This window comes from Oncorhynchus keta, unplaced genomic scaffold (genome assembly GCF_023373465.1).
Source record: "Oncorhynchus keta strain PuntledgeMale-10-30-2019 unplaced genomic scaffold, Oket_V2 Un_contig_29919_pilon_pilon, whole genome shotgun sequence".
NCBI lineage: Eukaryota > Metazoa > Chordata > Actinopteri > Salmoniformes > Salmonidae > Oncorhynchus > Oncorhynchus keta.
The window spans coordinates 1-19,292 of record NW_026286792.1 but is presented as its reverse complement, the minus strand read 5'-3'; the positions used below and the strand labels follow the sequence as shown (position 1 = coordinate 19,292).

The following is a 19,292-nucleotide window of genomic DNA, read 5'->3' as shown; positions in this document are numbered from 1 at the left end:
TGATGTGATTCCTGTCTGATTGACCAGAGGTGTGGGCTGTTGTTGATGTGAATCCTGTCTGATTGACCAGAGGTGTGGGCTGTTGTTGATGTGATTCCTGTCTGATTGACCAGGGGTGTGGACTGTTGTTGATGTGATTCCTGTCTGTTTGACCAGAGGTGTGGGCTGTTGTTGATGTGATTCCTGTCTGATTGACCAGAGGTGTGGGCTGTTGTTGATGTGATTCCTGTCTGATTGACCAGAGGTGTGGGCTGTTGTTGTTGTGAATCCTGTCTGATTGACCAGAGGTGTGGGCTGTTGTTGATGTGATTCCTGTTTGTTTGACCAGGTGTGGGCTGTTGTTGATGTGATTCCTGTTTGTTTGACCAGGTGTGGGCTGTTGTTGATGTGATTCCTGTCTGATTGACCAGAGGTGTGGGCTGTTGTTGATGTGATTCCTGTCTGATTGACCAGAGGTGTGGGCTGTTGTTGATGTGAATCCTGTTTGTTTGACCAGGTGTGGGCTGTTGTTGATGTGATTCCTGTTTGTTTGACCAGGTGTGGGCTGTGCTCTTCTTCATCATGCTGTTCAGCCTGGGTCTGTCCTCCATGTTTGGTAATCTGGAGGGCGTCCTCACGCCCCTTTATGACCTCAAATTGGTGCCCAAGTGGATGCCCAATGAGCTCTTCACAGGTAAAAGCCAAAAAGGAAATGATCAGATTTTTGAATGTTTCGATATTGAATAATGTAGGACAGACTGCAGCCCTGGTTTTACCCCTTGCCAATGTGTGACAAATAACTGTTCGTTTGGGTATGATCTTAACACCATAGTGGTTTTCTCCGTCTCTTCCCACTTTCTCTTTCTTCCCCCCCCCCCCTCGTTTGCTTTTTCTCTCTGCAGCGTTGATCTGCCTCGTATCGTTCCTGGTGGCTCTGATATTCACTATGGGTTCGGGGAACTACTGGTTGGAGATCTTTAACAGTTACGTGGGCTCTGTACCTCTCCTCATCATCGCCTTCTTTGAGATCATCGCTGTGGCATACATCTACGGAATAGGACGGTAAAGAGCCTCATAATACTATAGTTGTCCTGGTGTGAACTGTAATGAGCGTCTTCCCACTGGGCACACACACTGGTTGAATGACTATGAACCAATGTGGTATAGATGTTGAATTGACATCTGTGCCTCAGTGTATTTTCTTTAGAATGGGGCAGATTGCTAGGATCCTCTCAGAGGAACATGTCTGTCTCCCCATATGTCTGTTGTTAAAAACCTTTAAATATAGCAGTTCACCTTATCTTTGGGTTCAGCATTTTCCACTTGAGCAAATGTATGATTCCCGACACAATCCACTTGTGACCGATTGGGTATTAACCCGGGATCATCTGCAAGTCCTTGATCCTGAGACGTCTGCAAGTCCTTGATCCAGGGTCACCTGCGAGTCCTTGATCCAGGATCACCTGCGAGTCCTTGATCCAGGGTCACCTGCGAGTCCTTGATCCCAGGACATCTGCGAGTCCTTGATCCCAGGACTTCTGCAAGGCCTTGATCAAGGGTCATCTGCAAGTCCTTGATCCAGGGTCACCTGCAATTGGCAGTGCAGGTGGCCCTGTATCAAGGACTTGCAGATGTCCTGGGATCAAGGACCTGCAGATGACCCAGGATTAAAATAGCCTTGTGGTTAGAGTGTTGGGCTAGTAACCGAAAGGTTGCAAGTTTAAATCCCCGAGCTGTACAAATCTGTTGTTCTGCCCCTGTAACCCACTGTTCCTAGGCCGTCATAAAAAATAAGAATTTGTTCTTAACTGAGTGAAAGGTCAAAAAGGTCCAAAAAAAATATTTTTTAAAACAATCGGTCACAAGTGGATTGTGTCGGGAATCGTAAATGTGCTAAAGTTGTGGAAAAAGCTGAACCCAAAGATAAGGAGACACCTGAAACCCCACGTCTTTAAGGAATACCTAGGATAGGATAAGTAATCCTTCTCACCCCCCCCCCCCTAAAAGATTTAGATGCACTATTGTAAAGTGGCTGTTCCACTGGATGTCATAAGGTGAATGCACCAATTTGTAAGTCGCTCTGGATAAGAGCGTCTGCTAAATGACTTAAATGTAATGTAAATGTAAGGTGAACTGATATATTTAATGGTTTAATAGACCAACAACAGACATATGGAGAGGCAGATGCCTGTCTACTCTTTCATCGGATCCTCTTCCATCTCTTCTTCTGTCTGCACCTGTAATGCCATGTTATTTTTAAAGCCTCTTCTGACACGTTTCTGTCTCCGTAGGTTCAGTGATGACTTGGAGTTCATGACAGGACATAGACCCAACATCTTCTGGAAGGTTTGCTGGTTGGTCATCAGCCCCCTGATGCTGTTCGTGGTGTTGGTGGCGTACGTTGCCGTCCAGGCCCAGACACATCCCACCTACCCAGCATGGAATCCTGACTATGTAAGACCAAGAGTGCAAAAATTCGGTAACTTTCCCAAGTTTTCAAGAAATCCTGGTTGAAGGATTCCGGATTACCTGCTTATTCCGTCCTGATTCAGGGAATCTTCCAACAGGGATTTCTGGTAAACATGGGAATTTTGTGAATATCTATCAGGAACATGTACGAGGTATTTTTCAAGCAGAAATTCGCTTCCTGCAACACTAACTCAAAAAAGTTCTGGGACACTGTAAAGTCCATGGAGAATAAGAACACCTCCTCCCAGCTGCCCACTGCACTGAAGATAGGAAACACTGTCACCACTGATAAATCCACCATAATTGAGAATTTCAATAAGCATTTTTCTACGGCTGGCCATGCTTTCCACCTGGCTACTCCTACCCCGGTCAACAGCACTGCACCCCCAACAGCAACTCGCCCAAGCCTTCCCCATTTCTCCTTCTCCCAAATCCATTCAGCTGATGTTCTGAAAGAGCTGAAAAATCTGGACCCCTACAAATCAGCCGTGCTAGACAATCTGGACCCTTTCTTTCTAAAATGATCTGCCGAAATTGTTGCCACCCCTATTACTAGCCTGTTCAACCTCTCTTTCGTGTCGTCTGAGATTCCCAAAGATTGGAAAGCAGCTGCGGTCATCCCCCTCTTTAAAGGGGGGGACACTCTTGACCCAAACTGCTACAGACCTATATCTATCCTACCATGCCTTTCTAAGGTCTTCGAAAGCCAAGTCAACAAACAGATTACCGACCATTTCGAATCTCACCATACCTTCTCTGCTATGCAATCTGGTTTCGGAGCTGGTCATGGGTGCACCTCAGCCACGCTCAAGGTCCTAAACGATATCTTAACCGCCATCGATAAGAAACATTACTGTGCAGCCGTATTCATTGATCTGGCCAAGGCTTTCGACTCTGTCAATCACCACATCCTCATCGGCAGACTCGACAGCCTTGGTTTCTCAAATAATTGTCTCGCCTGGTTCACCAACTACTTCTCTGGTGTGTGTCAAATCGGAGGGTCTGCTGTCCGGACCTCTGGCAGTCTCTATGGGGGTGCCACAGGGTTCAATTCTTTGACCGACTCTCTTCTCTGTATACATCAATGAGGTCGCTCTTGCTGCTGGTGAGTCCCTGATCCACCTCTACGCAGACGACACCATTCTGTATACTTCCGGCCCTTCTTTGGACACTGTAACCCTCCAGGCAAGCTTCAATGCCATACAACTCTCCTTCCGTGGCCTCCAATTGCTCTTAAATACAAGTAAAACTAAATGCATGCTCTTCAACCGAGCGCTACCTGCACCTACCCGCCTGTCCAACATCACTACTCTGGACGGCTCTGACTTAGAATACGTGGACAGCTACAAATACTTAGGTGTCTGGTTAGACTGTAAACTCTCCTTCCAGACCCATATCAAACATCTCCAGTCCAAAGTTAAATCTAGAATTGGCTTCCTATTTCGCAACAAAGCATCCTTCACTCATGCTGCCAAACATACCCTTGTAAAACTGACCATCCTACCAATCCTCGACTTTGGCGATGTCATTTCCAAAATAGCCTCCAATACCCTACTCAACAAATTGGATGCAGTCTATCACAGTGCAATCCGTTTTGTCACCAAAGCCCCATATACTACCCACCATTGCGACCTGTACGCTCTCGTTGGCTGGCCCTCACTTCATACTCGTCGCCAAACCCACTGGCTCCATGTCATCTACAAGACCCTGCTAGGTAAAGTCCCCCCTTATCTCAGCTCGCTGGTCACTATAGCATCTCCCACCTGTAGCACACGCTCCAGCAAGTATATCTCTCGAGTCACCCCCAAAACCAATTCTTTCTTTGGCCGCCTCTCCTTCCAGTTCTCTGCTGCCAATGACTGGAACGAACTACAAAAATCTCTGAAACTGGAAACACTTATCTCCCTCACTAGCTTTAAGCACCAACTGTCAGAGCATCTTACAGATTACTGCACCTGTACATAGCCCACCTATAATTTAGCCCAAACAACTACCTCTTTCCCAACTGTATTTTATTTATTTATTTATTTTGCTCCGTTGCACCCCATTATTTTTATTTCTACTTTGCACATTCTTCCACTGCAAATCAACCATTCCAGTGTTTTACTTGCTATATTGTATTTACTTTTCCACCATGGCCTTTTTTGCCTTTACCTCCCTTCTCACCTAATTTGCTCACATTGTATATAGACTTGTTTATACTGTATTATTGACTGTATGTTTGTTTTACTCCATGTGTAACTCTGTGTCGTTGTATCTGTCGAACTGCTTTGCTTTATCTTGGCCAGGTCGCAATTGTAAATGAGAACTTGTTCTCAACGTGCCTACCTGGTTAAATAAAGGTGAAATAAAAAATAAATAAAAAAATGTGTGGAGCATTTTAAGTATTCTCGTCAGATCAGCTAGGTTGTAGGTGTAATTTAAGAGGCTCAATGATAGTGCGTGATAATTGTTCATAGTAGTAAGCGGGAATAGGGTTTCATTTGAGAGACAGCCACAGTTAGATGACTACATAGTACTCACCTAATAAGCAGTACACTACAGCCTACACTACAGCCTACTACAGCCTACATGTCATTTGTTGCAAAGCAATTACATTTTCTGATTCAAATTCTGTCTGTGCAGGTGAACTTCCCCGACACAGAGGTTCTGCCGTATCCAGACTGGGTGTTTGCCATCTGTGTCCTGCTGTCTTCAGTACCAGTTATCTCCATACCTCTGGTGGCCATCTACAGACTCATCTGCTGCATGTCAGGAAGACACTCTGAAGACCGTCTCCACAACGATCCGAATCCTTATGCCAACGAAGGCTACGTTGTAGAGAGCTAGACCCTAAAGACACTCTATTTCTATCTATCCTCATCTGAGCAACACTGTAAAACAACGCTGCGGTGAAGTAATTGCCTCACATCAACTGATCTTGACATTCCTTACACTCATGAATCAAACGGGTGTTTATTAGTTTTTATTTCGTAAAAATGAAGGACGGACGATCGGTTGCACTCAATTTGAACAGTGATTTTTTTTATGTTTCCAGGAGTAGTTTTTTTTGTCTTTTGGGTGACACAAAGAGGATTGGAAAGCTGAGAATCGGTGCATGTTGGGTGTACCAATTTTGACCAATTAAAAATTGAATTGTTGGTCAAAGTATTTTTATTTTATTGTTTCTCACACAGAACATAAAGATAAGCGCTCATTTAAACAGCATAGAGCTTTCCGTGTAAAGATAGTGTCTGTGCCATTATGTTTTCTACTGGAAATGAAATTACATCTCTGATATCAAATGTACTTCCTTATTTCTTTCATAGGTCCTACCACTCCTAAATCATAAACATTAGATATAATACAGCAATTAGATGGAGATTTAACCTAGGCGTTGAAACCACAGTATGACAACATGAAAAGACATAAACATAAATAACTTGTATTACATATTGGTAGTGTGCAATATTACTTTATTTCAGTCACATAGCACTGACACATAGCCTAGTAGACCGATCTGTTTGCACTTTAGCTAGCTAACTCCTCTGTCCTGTCTTTTGTCATGGCACTTTAGCTAGCTAACTCCTCTGTCCTGTCTTTTGTCATGGCACTTTAGCTAGCTAACTCCTCTGTCCTGTCTTTTGTCATGGCACTTTAAAGAGCTACCTCCTCTGTCCTGTCCGTTGTCATGGCACTTTAGCTAGCTAACTCCTCTGTCCTGTCTTTTGTCATGGCACTTTAAAGAGCTACCTCCTCTGTCCTGTCCGTTGTCATGGCACTTTAGCTAGCTACCTCCTCTGTCCTGTCCGTTGTCATGGCACTTTAGTTAGCTACCTCCTCTGTCCTGTCCATTGTCATGGCACTTTAGTTAGCTACCTCCTCTGTCCTGTCTGTTGTCATGGCACTTTAGTTAGCTACCTCCTCTGTCCTGTCCGTTGTCATGGCACTTTAGTTAGCTACCTCCTCTGTCCTGTCCATTGTCATGGCACTTTAGTTAGCTACCTCCTCTGTCCTGTCTGTTGTCATGGCACTTTAGCTAGCTACCTCCTCTGTCCTGTCCGTTGTCATGGCACTTTAGCTAGCTAACTTCTCTGTCCTGTCCGTTGTCATGGCACTTTAGTTAGCTACCTCCTCTGTCCTGTCTGTTGTCATGGCACTTTAGCTAGCTACCTCCTCTGTCCTGTCCGTTGTCATGGCACTTTAGTTAGCTACCTCCTCTGTCCTGTCTGTTGTCATGGCACTTTAGCTAGCTACCTCCTCTGTCCTGTCCGTTGTCATGGCACTTTAGCTAGCTAACTCCTCTGTCCTGTCTTTTGTCATGGCACTTTAGCTAGCTACCTCCTCTGTCCTGTCCATTGTCATGGCACTTTAGCTAGCTAACTCCTCTGTCCTGTCTTTTGTCATGGCACTTTAAAGAGCTACCTCCTCTGTCCTGTCCGTTGTCATGGCACTTTAGCTAGCTACCTCCTCTGTCCTGTCCATTGTCATGGCACTTTAGTTAGCTACCTCCCCTGTCCTGTCCATTGTCATGGCACTTTAGTTAGCTACCTCCTCTGTCCTGTCTGTTGTCATGGCACTTTAGCTAGCTACCTCCTCTGTCCGTTGTCATGGCACTTTAGCGAGGTACCTCCTCTGTCCTGTCCATTGTCATGGCACTTTAGTTAGCTACCTCCTCTGTCCTGTCTGTTGTCATGGCACTTTAGCTAGCTACCTCCTCTGTCCTGTCCGTTGTCATGGCACTTTAGCTAGCTAACTTCTCTGTCCTGTCCATTGTCATGGCACTCTAGCGAGCTACCTCCTCTGTCCTGTCCGTTGTCATGGCGCTTTAGCTAGCTACCTCCTCTGTCCTGTCCATTGTCAAGGCACTTTAGCTAGCTACCTCCTCTGTCCTGTCCGTTGTCATGGCACTTTAGCTAGCTAACTTCTCTGTCCTGTCCATTGTCATGGCACTCTAGCGAGCTACCTCCTCTGTCCTGTCCGTTGTCATGGCGCTTTAGCTAGCTACCTCCTCTGTCCTGTCCATTGTCAAGGCACTTTAGCTAGCTACCTCCTCTGTCCTGTCCGTTGTCATGGCACTTTAGCTAGCTAACTCCTCTGTCCTGTCTGTTGTCATGGCACTTTAGCTATCTAACTCCTCTGTCTGAAAAAGAGGTGTGGGCTCATAAGATATTCTGCCCAGCAACAACTACACCTGCTAACGGGAGCGCCTGGGGCTGGGACCAGCCTGTGCGCCAACGATAGGCTGAGTGAGTCTAAACCACGCTCAGCCTCTACTCTGATAGGCCAGCTCAGAAGCGGGAACTACTTATATCAGAGTACATTAGAAGAACTTTGTCAGGAACTAGTTAGTTCTCTGTACTGTCCTGTGTGGTGTTACAGTGAACCCGTATATATGAAAATTGCATTTACCATTTATTGCTTGACTAATAATAAAGACATAGAAGATTCTCTGTGATTCCGTGTCACCTTCTGTCCTGATGCCAGATTCTATTGACACCACCCTAACACTAGCTAACTCCTCTGTCCCGTCCGTTGTTATGGCATTTTAGCTAGCTAACTCCTCTGTCTGTTGTCATGGCACTTTAGCTAGCTAACTCCTCTGTCCTGTCCGTTGTCATGGCACTTTAGCTAGCTAACTCCTCTGTCCTGTCTGTTGCCATGGCACTTTAGCTAGCTAACTCCTCTGTCTGTTGTCATAGCACTTTAGCTAGGTAACTCCTCTGTCCTGTCTGTTGTCATGGCAAATGCTAGAAAGAGCGAAATATGACACTCTTTGATGCGATGAATCAACAGGACAAAGTCCAAAGATAGAGATGGGAGGTTTTGTCTTGTTGATTTCACATTCAATCTTTATAGATTTTTTACATGCCATGTTAAAGAGAGACTTTTATGATCCTTATCTCTCTACTGTTTTATATCAATTTAATGATGTTTTGCTCTCTCTCTCTCTCTCTCTCTCTCTCTCTCTCTCTCTCTCTCTCCCCCTTTCTCTCTCTCTCTCTCTCTCTCTCTCACCGGGGGCAAACTACCTGCCCTCCAGGACACCTACACCACCCGATGTTACAGGAAGGCCATAAAGATCATCAAGGACATCAACCACCCGAGCCACTACCTGTTCACCCCGCTATCATCCAGAAGGCGAGGTCAGTACAGGTGCATCAAAGCTGGGACCGAGAGACTGAAGAACAGCTTCTATCTCAAGGCCATCAGACTGTTAAACAGCCACCACTAACATTGAGTGGCTGCTGCCAACACACTGACACTGACTCAACTCCAGCCACTTTAATCATGGGAATTGATGGGAAATGATGTAAATATATCACTAGCCACTTTAAACAATGCTACCTTATATAATGTTACTTACCCTACATTATTCATCTCATATGCATACTTATATACTGTACTCTATATCATCGACTGCATCCTTATGTAATACATGTATCACTAGCCACTTTAACTATGCCACTTTGTTTACATACTCATCTCATATGTATATACTGTACTCAATACCATCTACTGTATCTTGCCTATGCTGCTCTGTTCCATCACTCATTCATATATCCTTATGTACATATTCTTTATCCCCTTACACTGTGTATAAGACAGTAGTTTTGGAATTGTTAGTTAGATTACTTGTTGGTTATTACTGCATTGTCAGAACTAGAAGCACACGCATTTCGCTACACTCGCATTAACATCTGCTAACCATGTGTATGTGACAAATAAAATTTGATTTGATTTGATTTTGATTTCTCTCTCTCTCAAATGATCTTGTGAAAGAGATGTGTTTTAATCAGGTTGTTTGTGCCAAGTCAAGGATCTGCCAAACCTCAGCCCGCATCATCACTGCATCCCTAGTTAGACCATAACCTGGGATGGTCAAATAAAGCAACCACGACCTCTCTACGACTACAAATTACACCTGGTACTATTTCCACTTGCTTTAAAGTACATTGGTATAAAAAAATAAGGTAGAGCCAAAACAGAATATTAAAACAAATACTAAATGTCCATATATAAACAGATGCAACAAGGCTCCTTCCTACCTGTGCTGTTCTTTGCAGAAACCCTGGTACACTGCAGTGTTTATTGGTCTGTGGAGGAGGGGGCTGAGATTCTCGACTAGGCCCGGATGGCCTTGAAGTCCTCAGGTGTTTTGGGTAGCCTGTCTGACTCGTGCTAGTCTGAAACCACCCAGCTCGTCTGAAACCACCCAGCTAGTCTGAAACCACGCTGCTTATGAGAGCTAAAATGAACTATGGTTTTTACTTTCTAATAACAAAGTCAAGTTTAACCATTAACCCCCATTTGTGTGCTAAATGAATAATTAGCACTAACTTTGCTCTCACATCAGTGCTGATATTGCCACTGTGGTCATTTGTCACATGGCTATTTATTGTCTACTAAGCGGGCCTCTCACCTGTAAAGACAATACTACACGGCACCACTTCGATACAGCTATGACCGGAAGTGACCTTTTTGTAGCAGGTTAGGAGAGCATTTTCGCTAAACGCTAACCCTTTACCTAACCTTAACCAAATTCTCTTGACCGGCTATGTTATTTAACCTAACCTGCTGCATAAGTTCTCGTAACCTGCTATGAAACAAAAAAGTAACTTCCTGTCGTAGCTCTATCGAAGTGGTGGTTTAAATGAATCTTCACACTACACACCACCAAGGGTCTGACAAGGAGGCTACTGGAAAACTACAAGGACATGGGAAAACACTGGAGACCTTTTCACACATTGACCATTAACCCAAATGAGCTACTGCGACTTTACACTCTCGTCAGATCTGATATTGGCACTTTTGACTTTGACCCCGTGACCCTTATGCAACTGTGTTGTTTGCTGTCTCTTTCCTTGCCCCGAGCTGGGCTCAACCAGGGACCCTTTGAACACATCGACAACGACAACGACCACGAAACGTCTTTACGTCACTCCACAAAAGCAAAGGGAAACAACTGCTTCTGGGTTTTAGAACGGGTGAGGATGTAACCTTCCCACTGCTAACTAGGTGGCCCATTTCACATCGGCTGAACACCACTCTACTGGAAAACTACAGTGGACATGGGAAAAATACACAGGAGACTCGTAGAGCGCCCTCACACATTAACCATGTGCTTCAGATCAGACACTGGAGTAAAGATACAAACACGCAACCAGTGAATTCAAGTGGACAACAGAATATCTGTGTTCCCTCTACAGACTAAGCGTTGGTTCAAAGTGCTAGAACCTCGGGCTAAAACACACTGGACTAAACTGGAAACCAGAAGGTTGATCTACTACTGAGCTAAAAACTACTGTTGAGATGCCAGAGGAAGGTATGGAGGACAACAAGGGGGGAGAGGAGAGACCCAAGTGGAACAACAAGGCAGAGTACCTGCTGACCTGCATTGGCTTCGCAGTGGGTCTGGGCAACGTGTGGCGCTTCCCCTACCTCTGCCAGATTTACGGAGGGGGTATAGATGCTTTTACACATCTTTTCTTTTCTTTTTCCCATACAACTTTGTTCACTTCCTCTCAATTTAACAGCTTAACTCCATGCATGTTTTTTCTATGGTGTATTTGAAGATGATTTTATTATGGTATCAGAGATAACTCCTAACATCTTCATCTCTTAGATAGAAAAACCTTCAAGCCTCAATCTTGTGATTTCTGTCCATGTTGCATCAATATGTACTGTGCAGACCAACTAGATCATGTTTGAGGATACAGAGGAACTGACAGAGGTTAAACATTATCTACTCGGTTTCTACATCTGAATATGTAATGAACAGAAACTGCACGATTGCGGCTTGGAAGTGTTGTCTATAATATGCCATCCATACAACACCAGGCTTCTATTCTCATAGGCTCTCCTACAACATCAGGCTTCTATTCTCATAGGCTCTCCTACAACACCAGGCGTTTAATCTCATAGGCTCTCCGTCCTATACGATTTGCCCAAATGTGGCTGGGTGATTTCACACTAAATGTCATGTAGCTTGCTCATACTTCAAGTTATCAGTCTGAAACTTTGCACATGCACTGTTGCCCTCTTGTGGACACCATCGGAATTACAACCAGAGTGATGGCTAGAACTGGGACCCTGATGTGTGGGACTTTTGTTGCATTTCAAAGATGGTGGTAGAAAGAAAATACAAAAAATATATATATTTTTATTTTTATTTTCTTCTACCATATCTATTGTGTTATATTCTCCTACCTTTCCACAAACTTAAAAGTGTTTCCTTTCAAATGGTACCAAGAATATGCATATCCTTGAGGTCAGGCAGTTAAATTTGGGTATGTCATTTTAGGCGAAATTAGAAAAAAAAAGGGGGCTATCCCTAAGAAAAGCCGTTAATAAATTCTTAAGGCTAGGATGCACTATTTTCACGTCTGGATGAAATGTGTGCCCAAAGTAAACTGGCTGCTACTCAGGCCAAGATGCTAGGATATGCATATAATTGGTAGAGTTGGATAGAAAACACTTGAAAGTTTCTAAAACTGTTTAAAAAAATTGGCAGGCAAAACCCCGAGGACAAACCATCAAGGAAAAAACAAAATGTTTGAGGTCACTCTCTTTTTAATAGCTTTTCTTTGGGGATCGAGATTTCTAAGGCACTTGCTTGCAGTTCCTATCACTTCCACTGGATGTCAACAGTCTTTAGAAATTGGTTGATGTTTTTCCTTTGAGAAATGAAGAAGTAGGGCAGTTCAGAACGAGGGTCGAGTGTAGTGTACTGTTGTGGTTGGGGTGTGTGACCCGAAAGCTCGCTCCACTTTGTTTTTATCCGCTATTGAACACAGTTTATTCCGTCCTCTGAAACCCGCCTGGCCACCTACTTCTTATCACACTGCCTGCTGGACCCGGATGTCAGCCACACCAACGTGTCAGAGGAAACACCGTTCGACTGATGATCGGGGTCAGCTTGCAGGCGCCCGGCCTGGTCACAAGGAGTCACTAGACCACGATGAGCCAAGGAAAGTCCCACTGGCCAAACCCTGCCCTACCCCGTACAGCGCTAGGCCAATTGTGCGCCGTCCTATGGGGCTCCCGGTCACGGCCGGTTGTGACACAGGCTGGGATCGAACCCCAGGCTGTGGTGGCGCCTCAGCACTGTGGTGCAGTGCTTTTGACTGATGCTCCACCCAGGACCCTAGACATTTTGATTTATATAACCTATCAGAAAGTGCAAATAGCAAAGTTTCAAAAATACCAACATTTGACAAACAATTCTCAAAATTGAGCAGATTGGGATCTTTTTTTCAAAATATCACATATGGAGAATAACTCCAATTCCATGCATCCCACAAGTGAGAACTCACAGCAGCATATTGTCTATAAGCACAGAACATAATGAAACAAAACAACTATTCTTTTCTTTTGAAATACATTTTCTTGGTTTCATGTTTCTTTAAGAACCGACTACACAAAATAATAATGTGTTATGTTGTCGTTTTTAACTATTAAAAATGATATTTTGCTCTTTGAAAGAATAAAAAAAGTGAAAATCAAATCAAACTTTATTTGTCAAATTTGCCTACTTCAACAGGTGTAGTAGACCTTACAGTGAAATGCTGAATACAACAGGTGTAGTAGACCTCACAGTGAAATGCTGAATACAACAGGTGTAGTAGACCTTACAGTGAAATGCTGAATACAACAGGTGTAGTAGACCTCACAGTGAAATGCTGAATACAACAGGTGTAGTAGACCTCACAGTGAAATGCTGAATACAACAGGTGTAGTAGACCTTTACAGTGAAATGCTGAATACAACAGGTGTAGTAGACCTCACAGTGAAATGCTGAATACAACAGGTGTAGTAGACCTTACAGTGAAATGCTGAATACAACAGGTGTAGTAGACCTTACAGTGAAATGCTGAATACAACAGGTGTAGTAGACCTCACAGTGAAATGCTGAATACAACAGGTGTAGTAGACCACAGTGAAATGCTGAATACAACAGGTGTAGGTAGACCTCACAGTGAAATGCTGAATACAACAGGTGTAGTAGACCTTACAGTGAAATGCTGAATACAACAGGTGTAGTAGACCTTACAGTGAAATGCTGAATACAACAGGTGTAGTAGACCTCACAGTGAAATGCTGAATACAACAGGTGTAGTAGACCTCACAGTGAAATGCTGAATACAACAGGTGTAGTAGACCTCACAGTGAAATGCTGAATACAACAGGTGTAGTAGACCTTACAGTGAAATGCTGAATACAACAGGTGTAGTAGACCTCACAGTGAAATGCTGAATACAACAGGTGTAGTAGACCTCACAGTGAAATGCTGAATACAACAGGTGTAGTAGACCTCACAGTGAAATGCTGAATACAACAGGTGTAGTAGACCTCACAGTGAAATGCTGAATACAACAGGTGTAGTAGACCTCACAGTGAAATGCTGAATACAACAGGTGTAGTAGACCTCACAGTGAAATGCTGAATACAACAGGTGTAGTAGACCTCACAGTGAAATGCTGAATACAACAGGTGTAGTAGACCTCACAGTGAAATGCTGAATACAACAGGTGTAGGTAGACCTCACAGTGAAATGCTGAATACAACAGGTGTAGTAGACCTCACAGTGAAATGCTGAATACAACAGGTGTAGGTAGACCTTACCATGAAATGCTTACTTACAAGCCTTTAACCAACAATGCAGGTCAAGAAAGAGTTGAGAAAATGTTTACCAAATAAACTACAGTAAAAAAATATATAAAAAGTAGCACAATAAAATAACAATAACGAGGCTATATACAGGAGGTACCGGTACCGAGTCAATGTGCAGGGGTACAGATTAGTAATGAGTCTACATACAGGAGGTACCGGTACCGAGTCAATGTGCAGGGGGCACTGGTTAGTAATGAGTCTATATACAGGAGGTACCGGTACCGAGTCAATGTGCAGGGGGCACTGGTTAGTAATGAGTCTATATACAGGAAGTACCGGTACCGAGTCAATGTGCAGGGGTACAGATTAGTTGAACTAATTTGTACATGTAGGTAGGGGTAAAGTGACTATGCATAGATCAATATACTTTTTTAGGAAACAGACTGAGGAGGATCTGACTCTAAAATGACCAATGCGATTAGCATGAGGTTGTAAATAACAAGAACATTTCCCAGGACATATCTGATATTGGCAGAAAGCTTAAATTCTTGTTAATCTAACCGCACTGTTCAATTAACAGTAGCTATTACAGTGAAATAATACCATGCTATTGTTTGAGGAGAGTGCACAATTTTGACATGAAAAGTTATTAATAAACAAATTAGGCACATTTGGGCAGTCTTGATACAACATTTTGAAAAGAAATGCAATGATTCTTTGGATCTGTCTAAAACTTTGCACATACACTGATGCCATCAAGTGGCCAAAAACCTGAATTGCACCTGGGCTGGAATAATACATTATGGCCTTTCGCTCGCATTTCAAAGATGACGGTACAAAAAAAAAATACAAAAGAACGGTTGCTTTTTTCTTTGTATTGTCTTTTACCAGATCTAATGTGTTAGATAACATTCCTTTCACATTTCCATAAAATTCAAAGTGTTTCTTTCAAATGGTACAAATAATATGCATGCCCTTGCTTCAGGGCCTAAGTTACAGGCAGTTAAATTTGTGAAAATTGAAAAAAGGGGCTAATCCTTATTAACTTATTCGAACCCGACCCAAATCCATTACAATGTAAAACTATTTGGAGACCAGTATATCACAAAAGAAAGAAATGTGTACATATAATGAGAATTTGTAGGGTGTTCATGAGTAAAATAAGTAACTAGCCTATAAGGTTCCAGGGTTTAAATTTAGGGTTAATGGATAATTAGATTGTTGACAGTTAGTTGAAACACCTATTGAACATCTCCTTCCCCAGGTGCGTTTCTGATCCCCTACCTGATCGCCCTGGTGTTTCAGGGTCTGCCTCTGCTCTACTTGGAGCTGGCTATAGGACAGAGGCTCCGCATGGGCAGCATCGGAGTCTGGAACTCCATATCACCCTATCTGGGAGGAGTAGGTAGGTGATGAGACCCTGATGAAGACAGCTTAGCTGTTAAAACGTTGGTTTAATCAATTATTTCATTGGAGTCATTAAATTAAAAGTGCAGGTTTTTTCTTCTTCTCGGGAGTAGGTGGGTGGCCAAAACTAACACCCAGACAGGAAACTCCTCTACTAGCTGCTGTTTGGTGTTTCTGATTTCCTATCCCATGTCCATCAGGTGTAGCCTCAATGGTGGTGTCCTTCTGTGTGAGTCTGTTCTACAACACTATCGTGGCCTGGGTCCTCTGGTACCTCTTCAACTCCTTCCAGGAACCCCTGCCCTGGAGCCAATGTCCCCTCAACCACAACAACACAGGTATGAAGCGCTTTGAGTACAACAGTTGATAGAAAATTACTATATACTGTAAATCCAATTAATTATTATTATTGTTAGTTCATTCTAGCTATTTGTTAATTTGTCAGGAACCGTTTGTAGGTTGGACCATAGTTGAAGAATGAATAGCAACATTATGTAATTTGACCAAGGTCAATGATCATTTGAACCAGGGTACGTGGAGGAGTGTGTAGAAAGCACGCCGGTCAACTACTTCTGGTACCGTCAGACCCTGAACATCACTCCTAACATGGAGACCAGTGGCTCTCTACAGTGGTGGATGGTGGTCAGCTTAGCTACCGCCTGGTCTATCGTTTACATCTGTTTTATCAGGGGGATCGAGACCATCGGCAAGGTGAGATGCAGACAGTGTGTTGCATTTTTAAAGCTCGGAACAATTACAGCCAAGATGATTTAATGCAATTTTAGAACAAAGTTTGCTCAATCTGAAACCTCTAGTTTTAGAATGTCTCATATCGGCTGCTGGAGTTACCAAGATTTAAGTCTTAAGCTATAGACTTGAGACGAGATTGAACTGTTTAGCCAGAGAACAGTGTGCTGACGACCTGTGTTTAGCCAAGCAGACAGCTTGCTAGCTATTTTACTACAGTTAGGTAGCCCTAGCTTGCTGATATTTCTCTGACAAATTAAACAAAAGTGTTCCCCATTTCTGATGCATGTATTTCATGATACTAGTTTGCTTCAACCAAGTGGCAACTTTGTTTCAAAGGTACATCACATTATTGTAAAGAGGCACCCAAACCATGGAAAAGGTCTCAACCCTAAGTCACGTCTTTTAGCCCTGTCAGCTGTTCTACAACACAATATTCTAAAAGTAGCCAACATCTGTCAACTTTAGAATGTTGATCTTTGTTTTAGTTTGTTGTGGCAGTGTGTAAGCGGCTTAAAAAAATATATATATACCTTTTCATCACCTGTCTTATCACAGGCTGTGTATGTCACAGCAACGTTCCCCTACCTGGTTCTAACCATCTTTCTGGTGAGAGCCCTGACCCTTCCTGGAGCATCTGAAGGTCTGATCTACCTGTTCACAACTGACGTAAGACCTCTGTCTGTCTGTCTGTCTGTCTGTCTGTCTGTCTGTCTGTCTGTCTGTCTGATCACTTGGTCAATCTCAAACGCTAGTTGCTCCACCGCATCCTTTTTCATTTGCATAGGAGGTCTTAGTCACGCGATTGGAGTTTAGTGTATTTTTTAAGTTTGATCATGTACACAAAAAAAAACGTGTCCATTAGCTTGCTAAGCCTGAGCCTGCCACTTCATATGAAACAAAAGAGAAGCTTACCAGCTAGTGGAACACTAAATGACGATGTACCACAGATTGATGAGATTATTTTAAAATCCATTTTAGAATAAGAATATGGTAACAAAATGTGGAAAAGTTAAGGAGTCTGAATGCACTGTATATTATCCAAGTATTTCGCTACACCTGCACTAACATCTGCTAAACATGTGACCAATAAAATCTGATTTGATGTCCTTGTTCAGCCACAACTCTGAAAAACATAGGATATTACAGTTCTTCAGGTCCTGTTGATAGAATAGTCTCCATCCAGTTTATTCTCCAGTGATTAGTACGTTCACCAATAGAACGGATGGTAGAGGCGGTTTATTTCATTTGCCTGTCTTGCACCGTCTCTTCCTCTTCGAGTCCCGAGGTTTAAGGTCCGGAATGAGCAGGACATCCACAGCTGCCGACTCGTTGAAGTAGAACTCTTCGTCCAAATCAAGTTTTTGTATTCCTCTTCTGATGTCCAAAAGCTATTTCTGGTCAGGAAATGCTGGTGGAAATATTATGTACAAAAACAAGTTAAGATCAGTGTAAAAAAAAGGGTGATAAAGGGGCTTCCGTTTGTGTGTGAGAGAGACCGAGAAAAAAATAGATTGAGAGAAAAGGAGACCTGTGTGTGAGAGAGACGGAGAGAAAAAGAGACAGAGAGAAAAAGAGACCTGTGTGTGAGAGAGACCGAGAGACAAAGAGACCTGTGTGTGAGAGAGACCGAGAGACAAAGAGACCTGTGTGAGAGAGACCGAGAGAAAAAGAGACAGAGAGAAAAGGAGACCTGTGTGTGAGAGAGACCGAGAGACAAAGAGACCTGTGTGTGAGAGAGACCGAGAGAAAAAGAGACAGAGAGAAAAAGAGACCTGTGTGTGAGAGAGACCGAGAGACAAAGAGACCTGTGTGTGAGAGAGACCGAGAGAAAAAGAGACCGAGAGACAAAGAGACCTGTGTGTGAGAGAGACCGAGAGAAAAAGAGACCGAGAGAAAAGGAGACCTGTGTGTGAGAGAGACCGAGAGAAAAAGAGACCGAGAGAGAGACAGAGGGAGAGTAAAGTGACAACCTACAATATGTGTTTCTGTCTGTGTGTCTCATCAGTGGGAGATCCTGAAGAACCCCCAGGTATGGCTGGATGCTGCCACTCAGATCTTCTTCTCTCTGTCAGTGGCCTTTGGTGGACTCATCTCATTCTCCAGTTACAACAGCCAGAAGTGAGTTCAGTGGTCAATCCTTATTAGTAACATCAACCTTTATGGGTCCAGCATGTCAGTCGTCCCCCAAGGCTTTTAATTTGCCACATCGTTCACCTCCCTTGACAAGCCTCCCTCGCTGTTTCACCGTTGACCAATAATTTGCATTCACTTCACTCTGTTTTTTGTTGTTGTCTGTGTGTTTGGTCAGGAATAACTGTGAAAGGGATGCTGTTTTAGTGGGGGTTATAAACAGTGCTACATCTATCTATGCCTCCATCCCCATCTTTGCCATCCTGGGATTCAAGGCCCACACCAACTATGTCACCTGTCTGAATGGGTAGGTGTGATAAAATGGACATTTATTTGGCACATTTGCTAAACCATGAAATAGTTTGCAGTCAAGTTGTTAAAACCTTTTATATTCTACCTTATGTGTTTGATATCCTGAAAAACTCAACCAAAGCAAATGACCGATATAAGCCTTTCTTGTAACTTACAGTAACATCTTAGCACTGACCAATGAGTTTGATATTGGCGACATGAACATAACGGTTGAAAACTACGAGCAGTGGTTTGACTCTTTAAATGGGACACATCCATCTAGAGTATCCGATCTCAACCTGAAGACATGCGACCTGCAAACCTTCTTGGATCAGGTACTGTACTCAGGAGTTTAACTACCTCAGGGCAACAACAAAAAAAAAACGACCTCAGGACAAATGTGGGTTGAGTCAAGTTTTCTTGTTATTCAACCTACCATCGCTGCATAAAAGAAGCTAATTGGTCGTCTTGTTTCCATCTCTCTCCATCCTCCCTACAGAGTGCGTCTGGTACTGGGTTAGCTTTCATCGTGTTCACAGAAGCGGTGATATCGATGCCTGGCTCTCAGGTATGGCCTGACCCTTTTTATTTTGTATTTTATTAGTTCTTTAAAAAGAAACTATAGTTAACATACAGTGTTAAACCCAGTTAAATACATCTGGATCTGATTAGAT

The 19,292-nt window shown here is 43.2% G+C and overlaps 2 protein-coding genes across 2 annotated transcripts; both read left to right on the top strand.

Moving 5' to 3' along the window:
* Positions 1 to 540: 540 nt before the first annotated feature.
* LOC118376960 (sodium-dependent neutral amino acid transporter B(0)AT1-like) lies at positions 541 to 7,878 on the top strand. Its single transcript, XM_052507561.1, has 4 exons — positions 541 to 673; positions 882 to 1,041; positions 2,271 to 2,433; positions 5,074 to 7,878. Exons 1-4 carry the CDS (start codon positions 562 to 564, stop codon positions 5,275 to 5,277), a joined length of 639 nt encoding a protein of 212 aa, XP_052363521.1. The 5' UTR covers positions 541 to 561; the 3' UTR covers positions 5,278 to 7,878.
* A 2,450-nt stretch (positions 7,879 to 10,328) lies between these two features.
* LOC118376959 (inactive sodium-dependent neutral amino acid transporter B(0)AT3-like) lies at positions 10,329 to 19,191 on the top strand (the record flags this gene model as incomplete). Its single annotated transcript, XM_052507560.1, has 9 exons — positions 10,329 to 10,891; positions 15,305 to 15,445; positions 15,648 to 15,785; positions 15,977 to 16,158; positions 16,753 to 16,863; positions 18,203 to 18,315; positions 18,506 to 18,634; positions 18,797 to 18,953; positions 19,118 to 19,191. Coding segments are annotated over exons 1-9 (1,196 nt in total), but the record flags the coding sequence as incomplete, so codon positions are not given.
* Positions 19,192 to 19,292: the final 101 nt, after the last annotated feature.

What these genes read in the sequence shown, in the direction of transcription:
- LOC118376960 (XM_052507561.1), top strand. Translation starts at nt 562, where the DNA reads ATGCTGTTCAGCCTGGGTCTGTCCTCCATGTTTGGTAATCTGGAGGGC. An exon ending in TACATCTACGGAATAGGACG is followed by an intron (nt 1,042 to 2,270) that starts GTAAAGAGCCTC and finishes CTGTCTCCGTAG; the next exon opens with GTTCAGTGATGACTTGGAGT. An exon ending in CAGCATGGAATCCTGACTAT is followed by an intron (nt 2,434 to 5,073) that starts GTAAGACCAAGA and finishes CTGTCTGTGCAG; the next exon opens with GTGAACTTCCCCGACACAGA.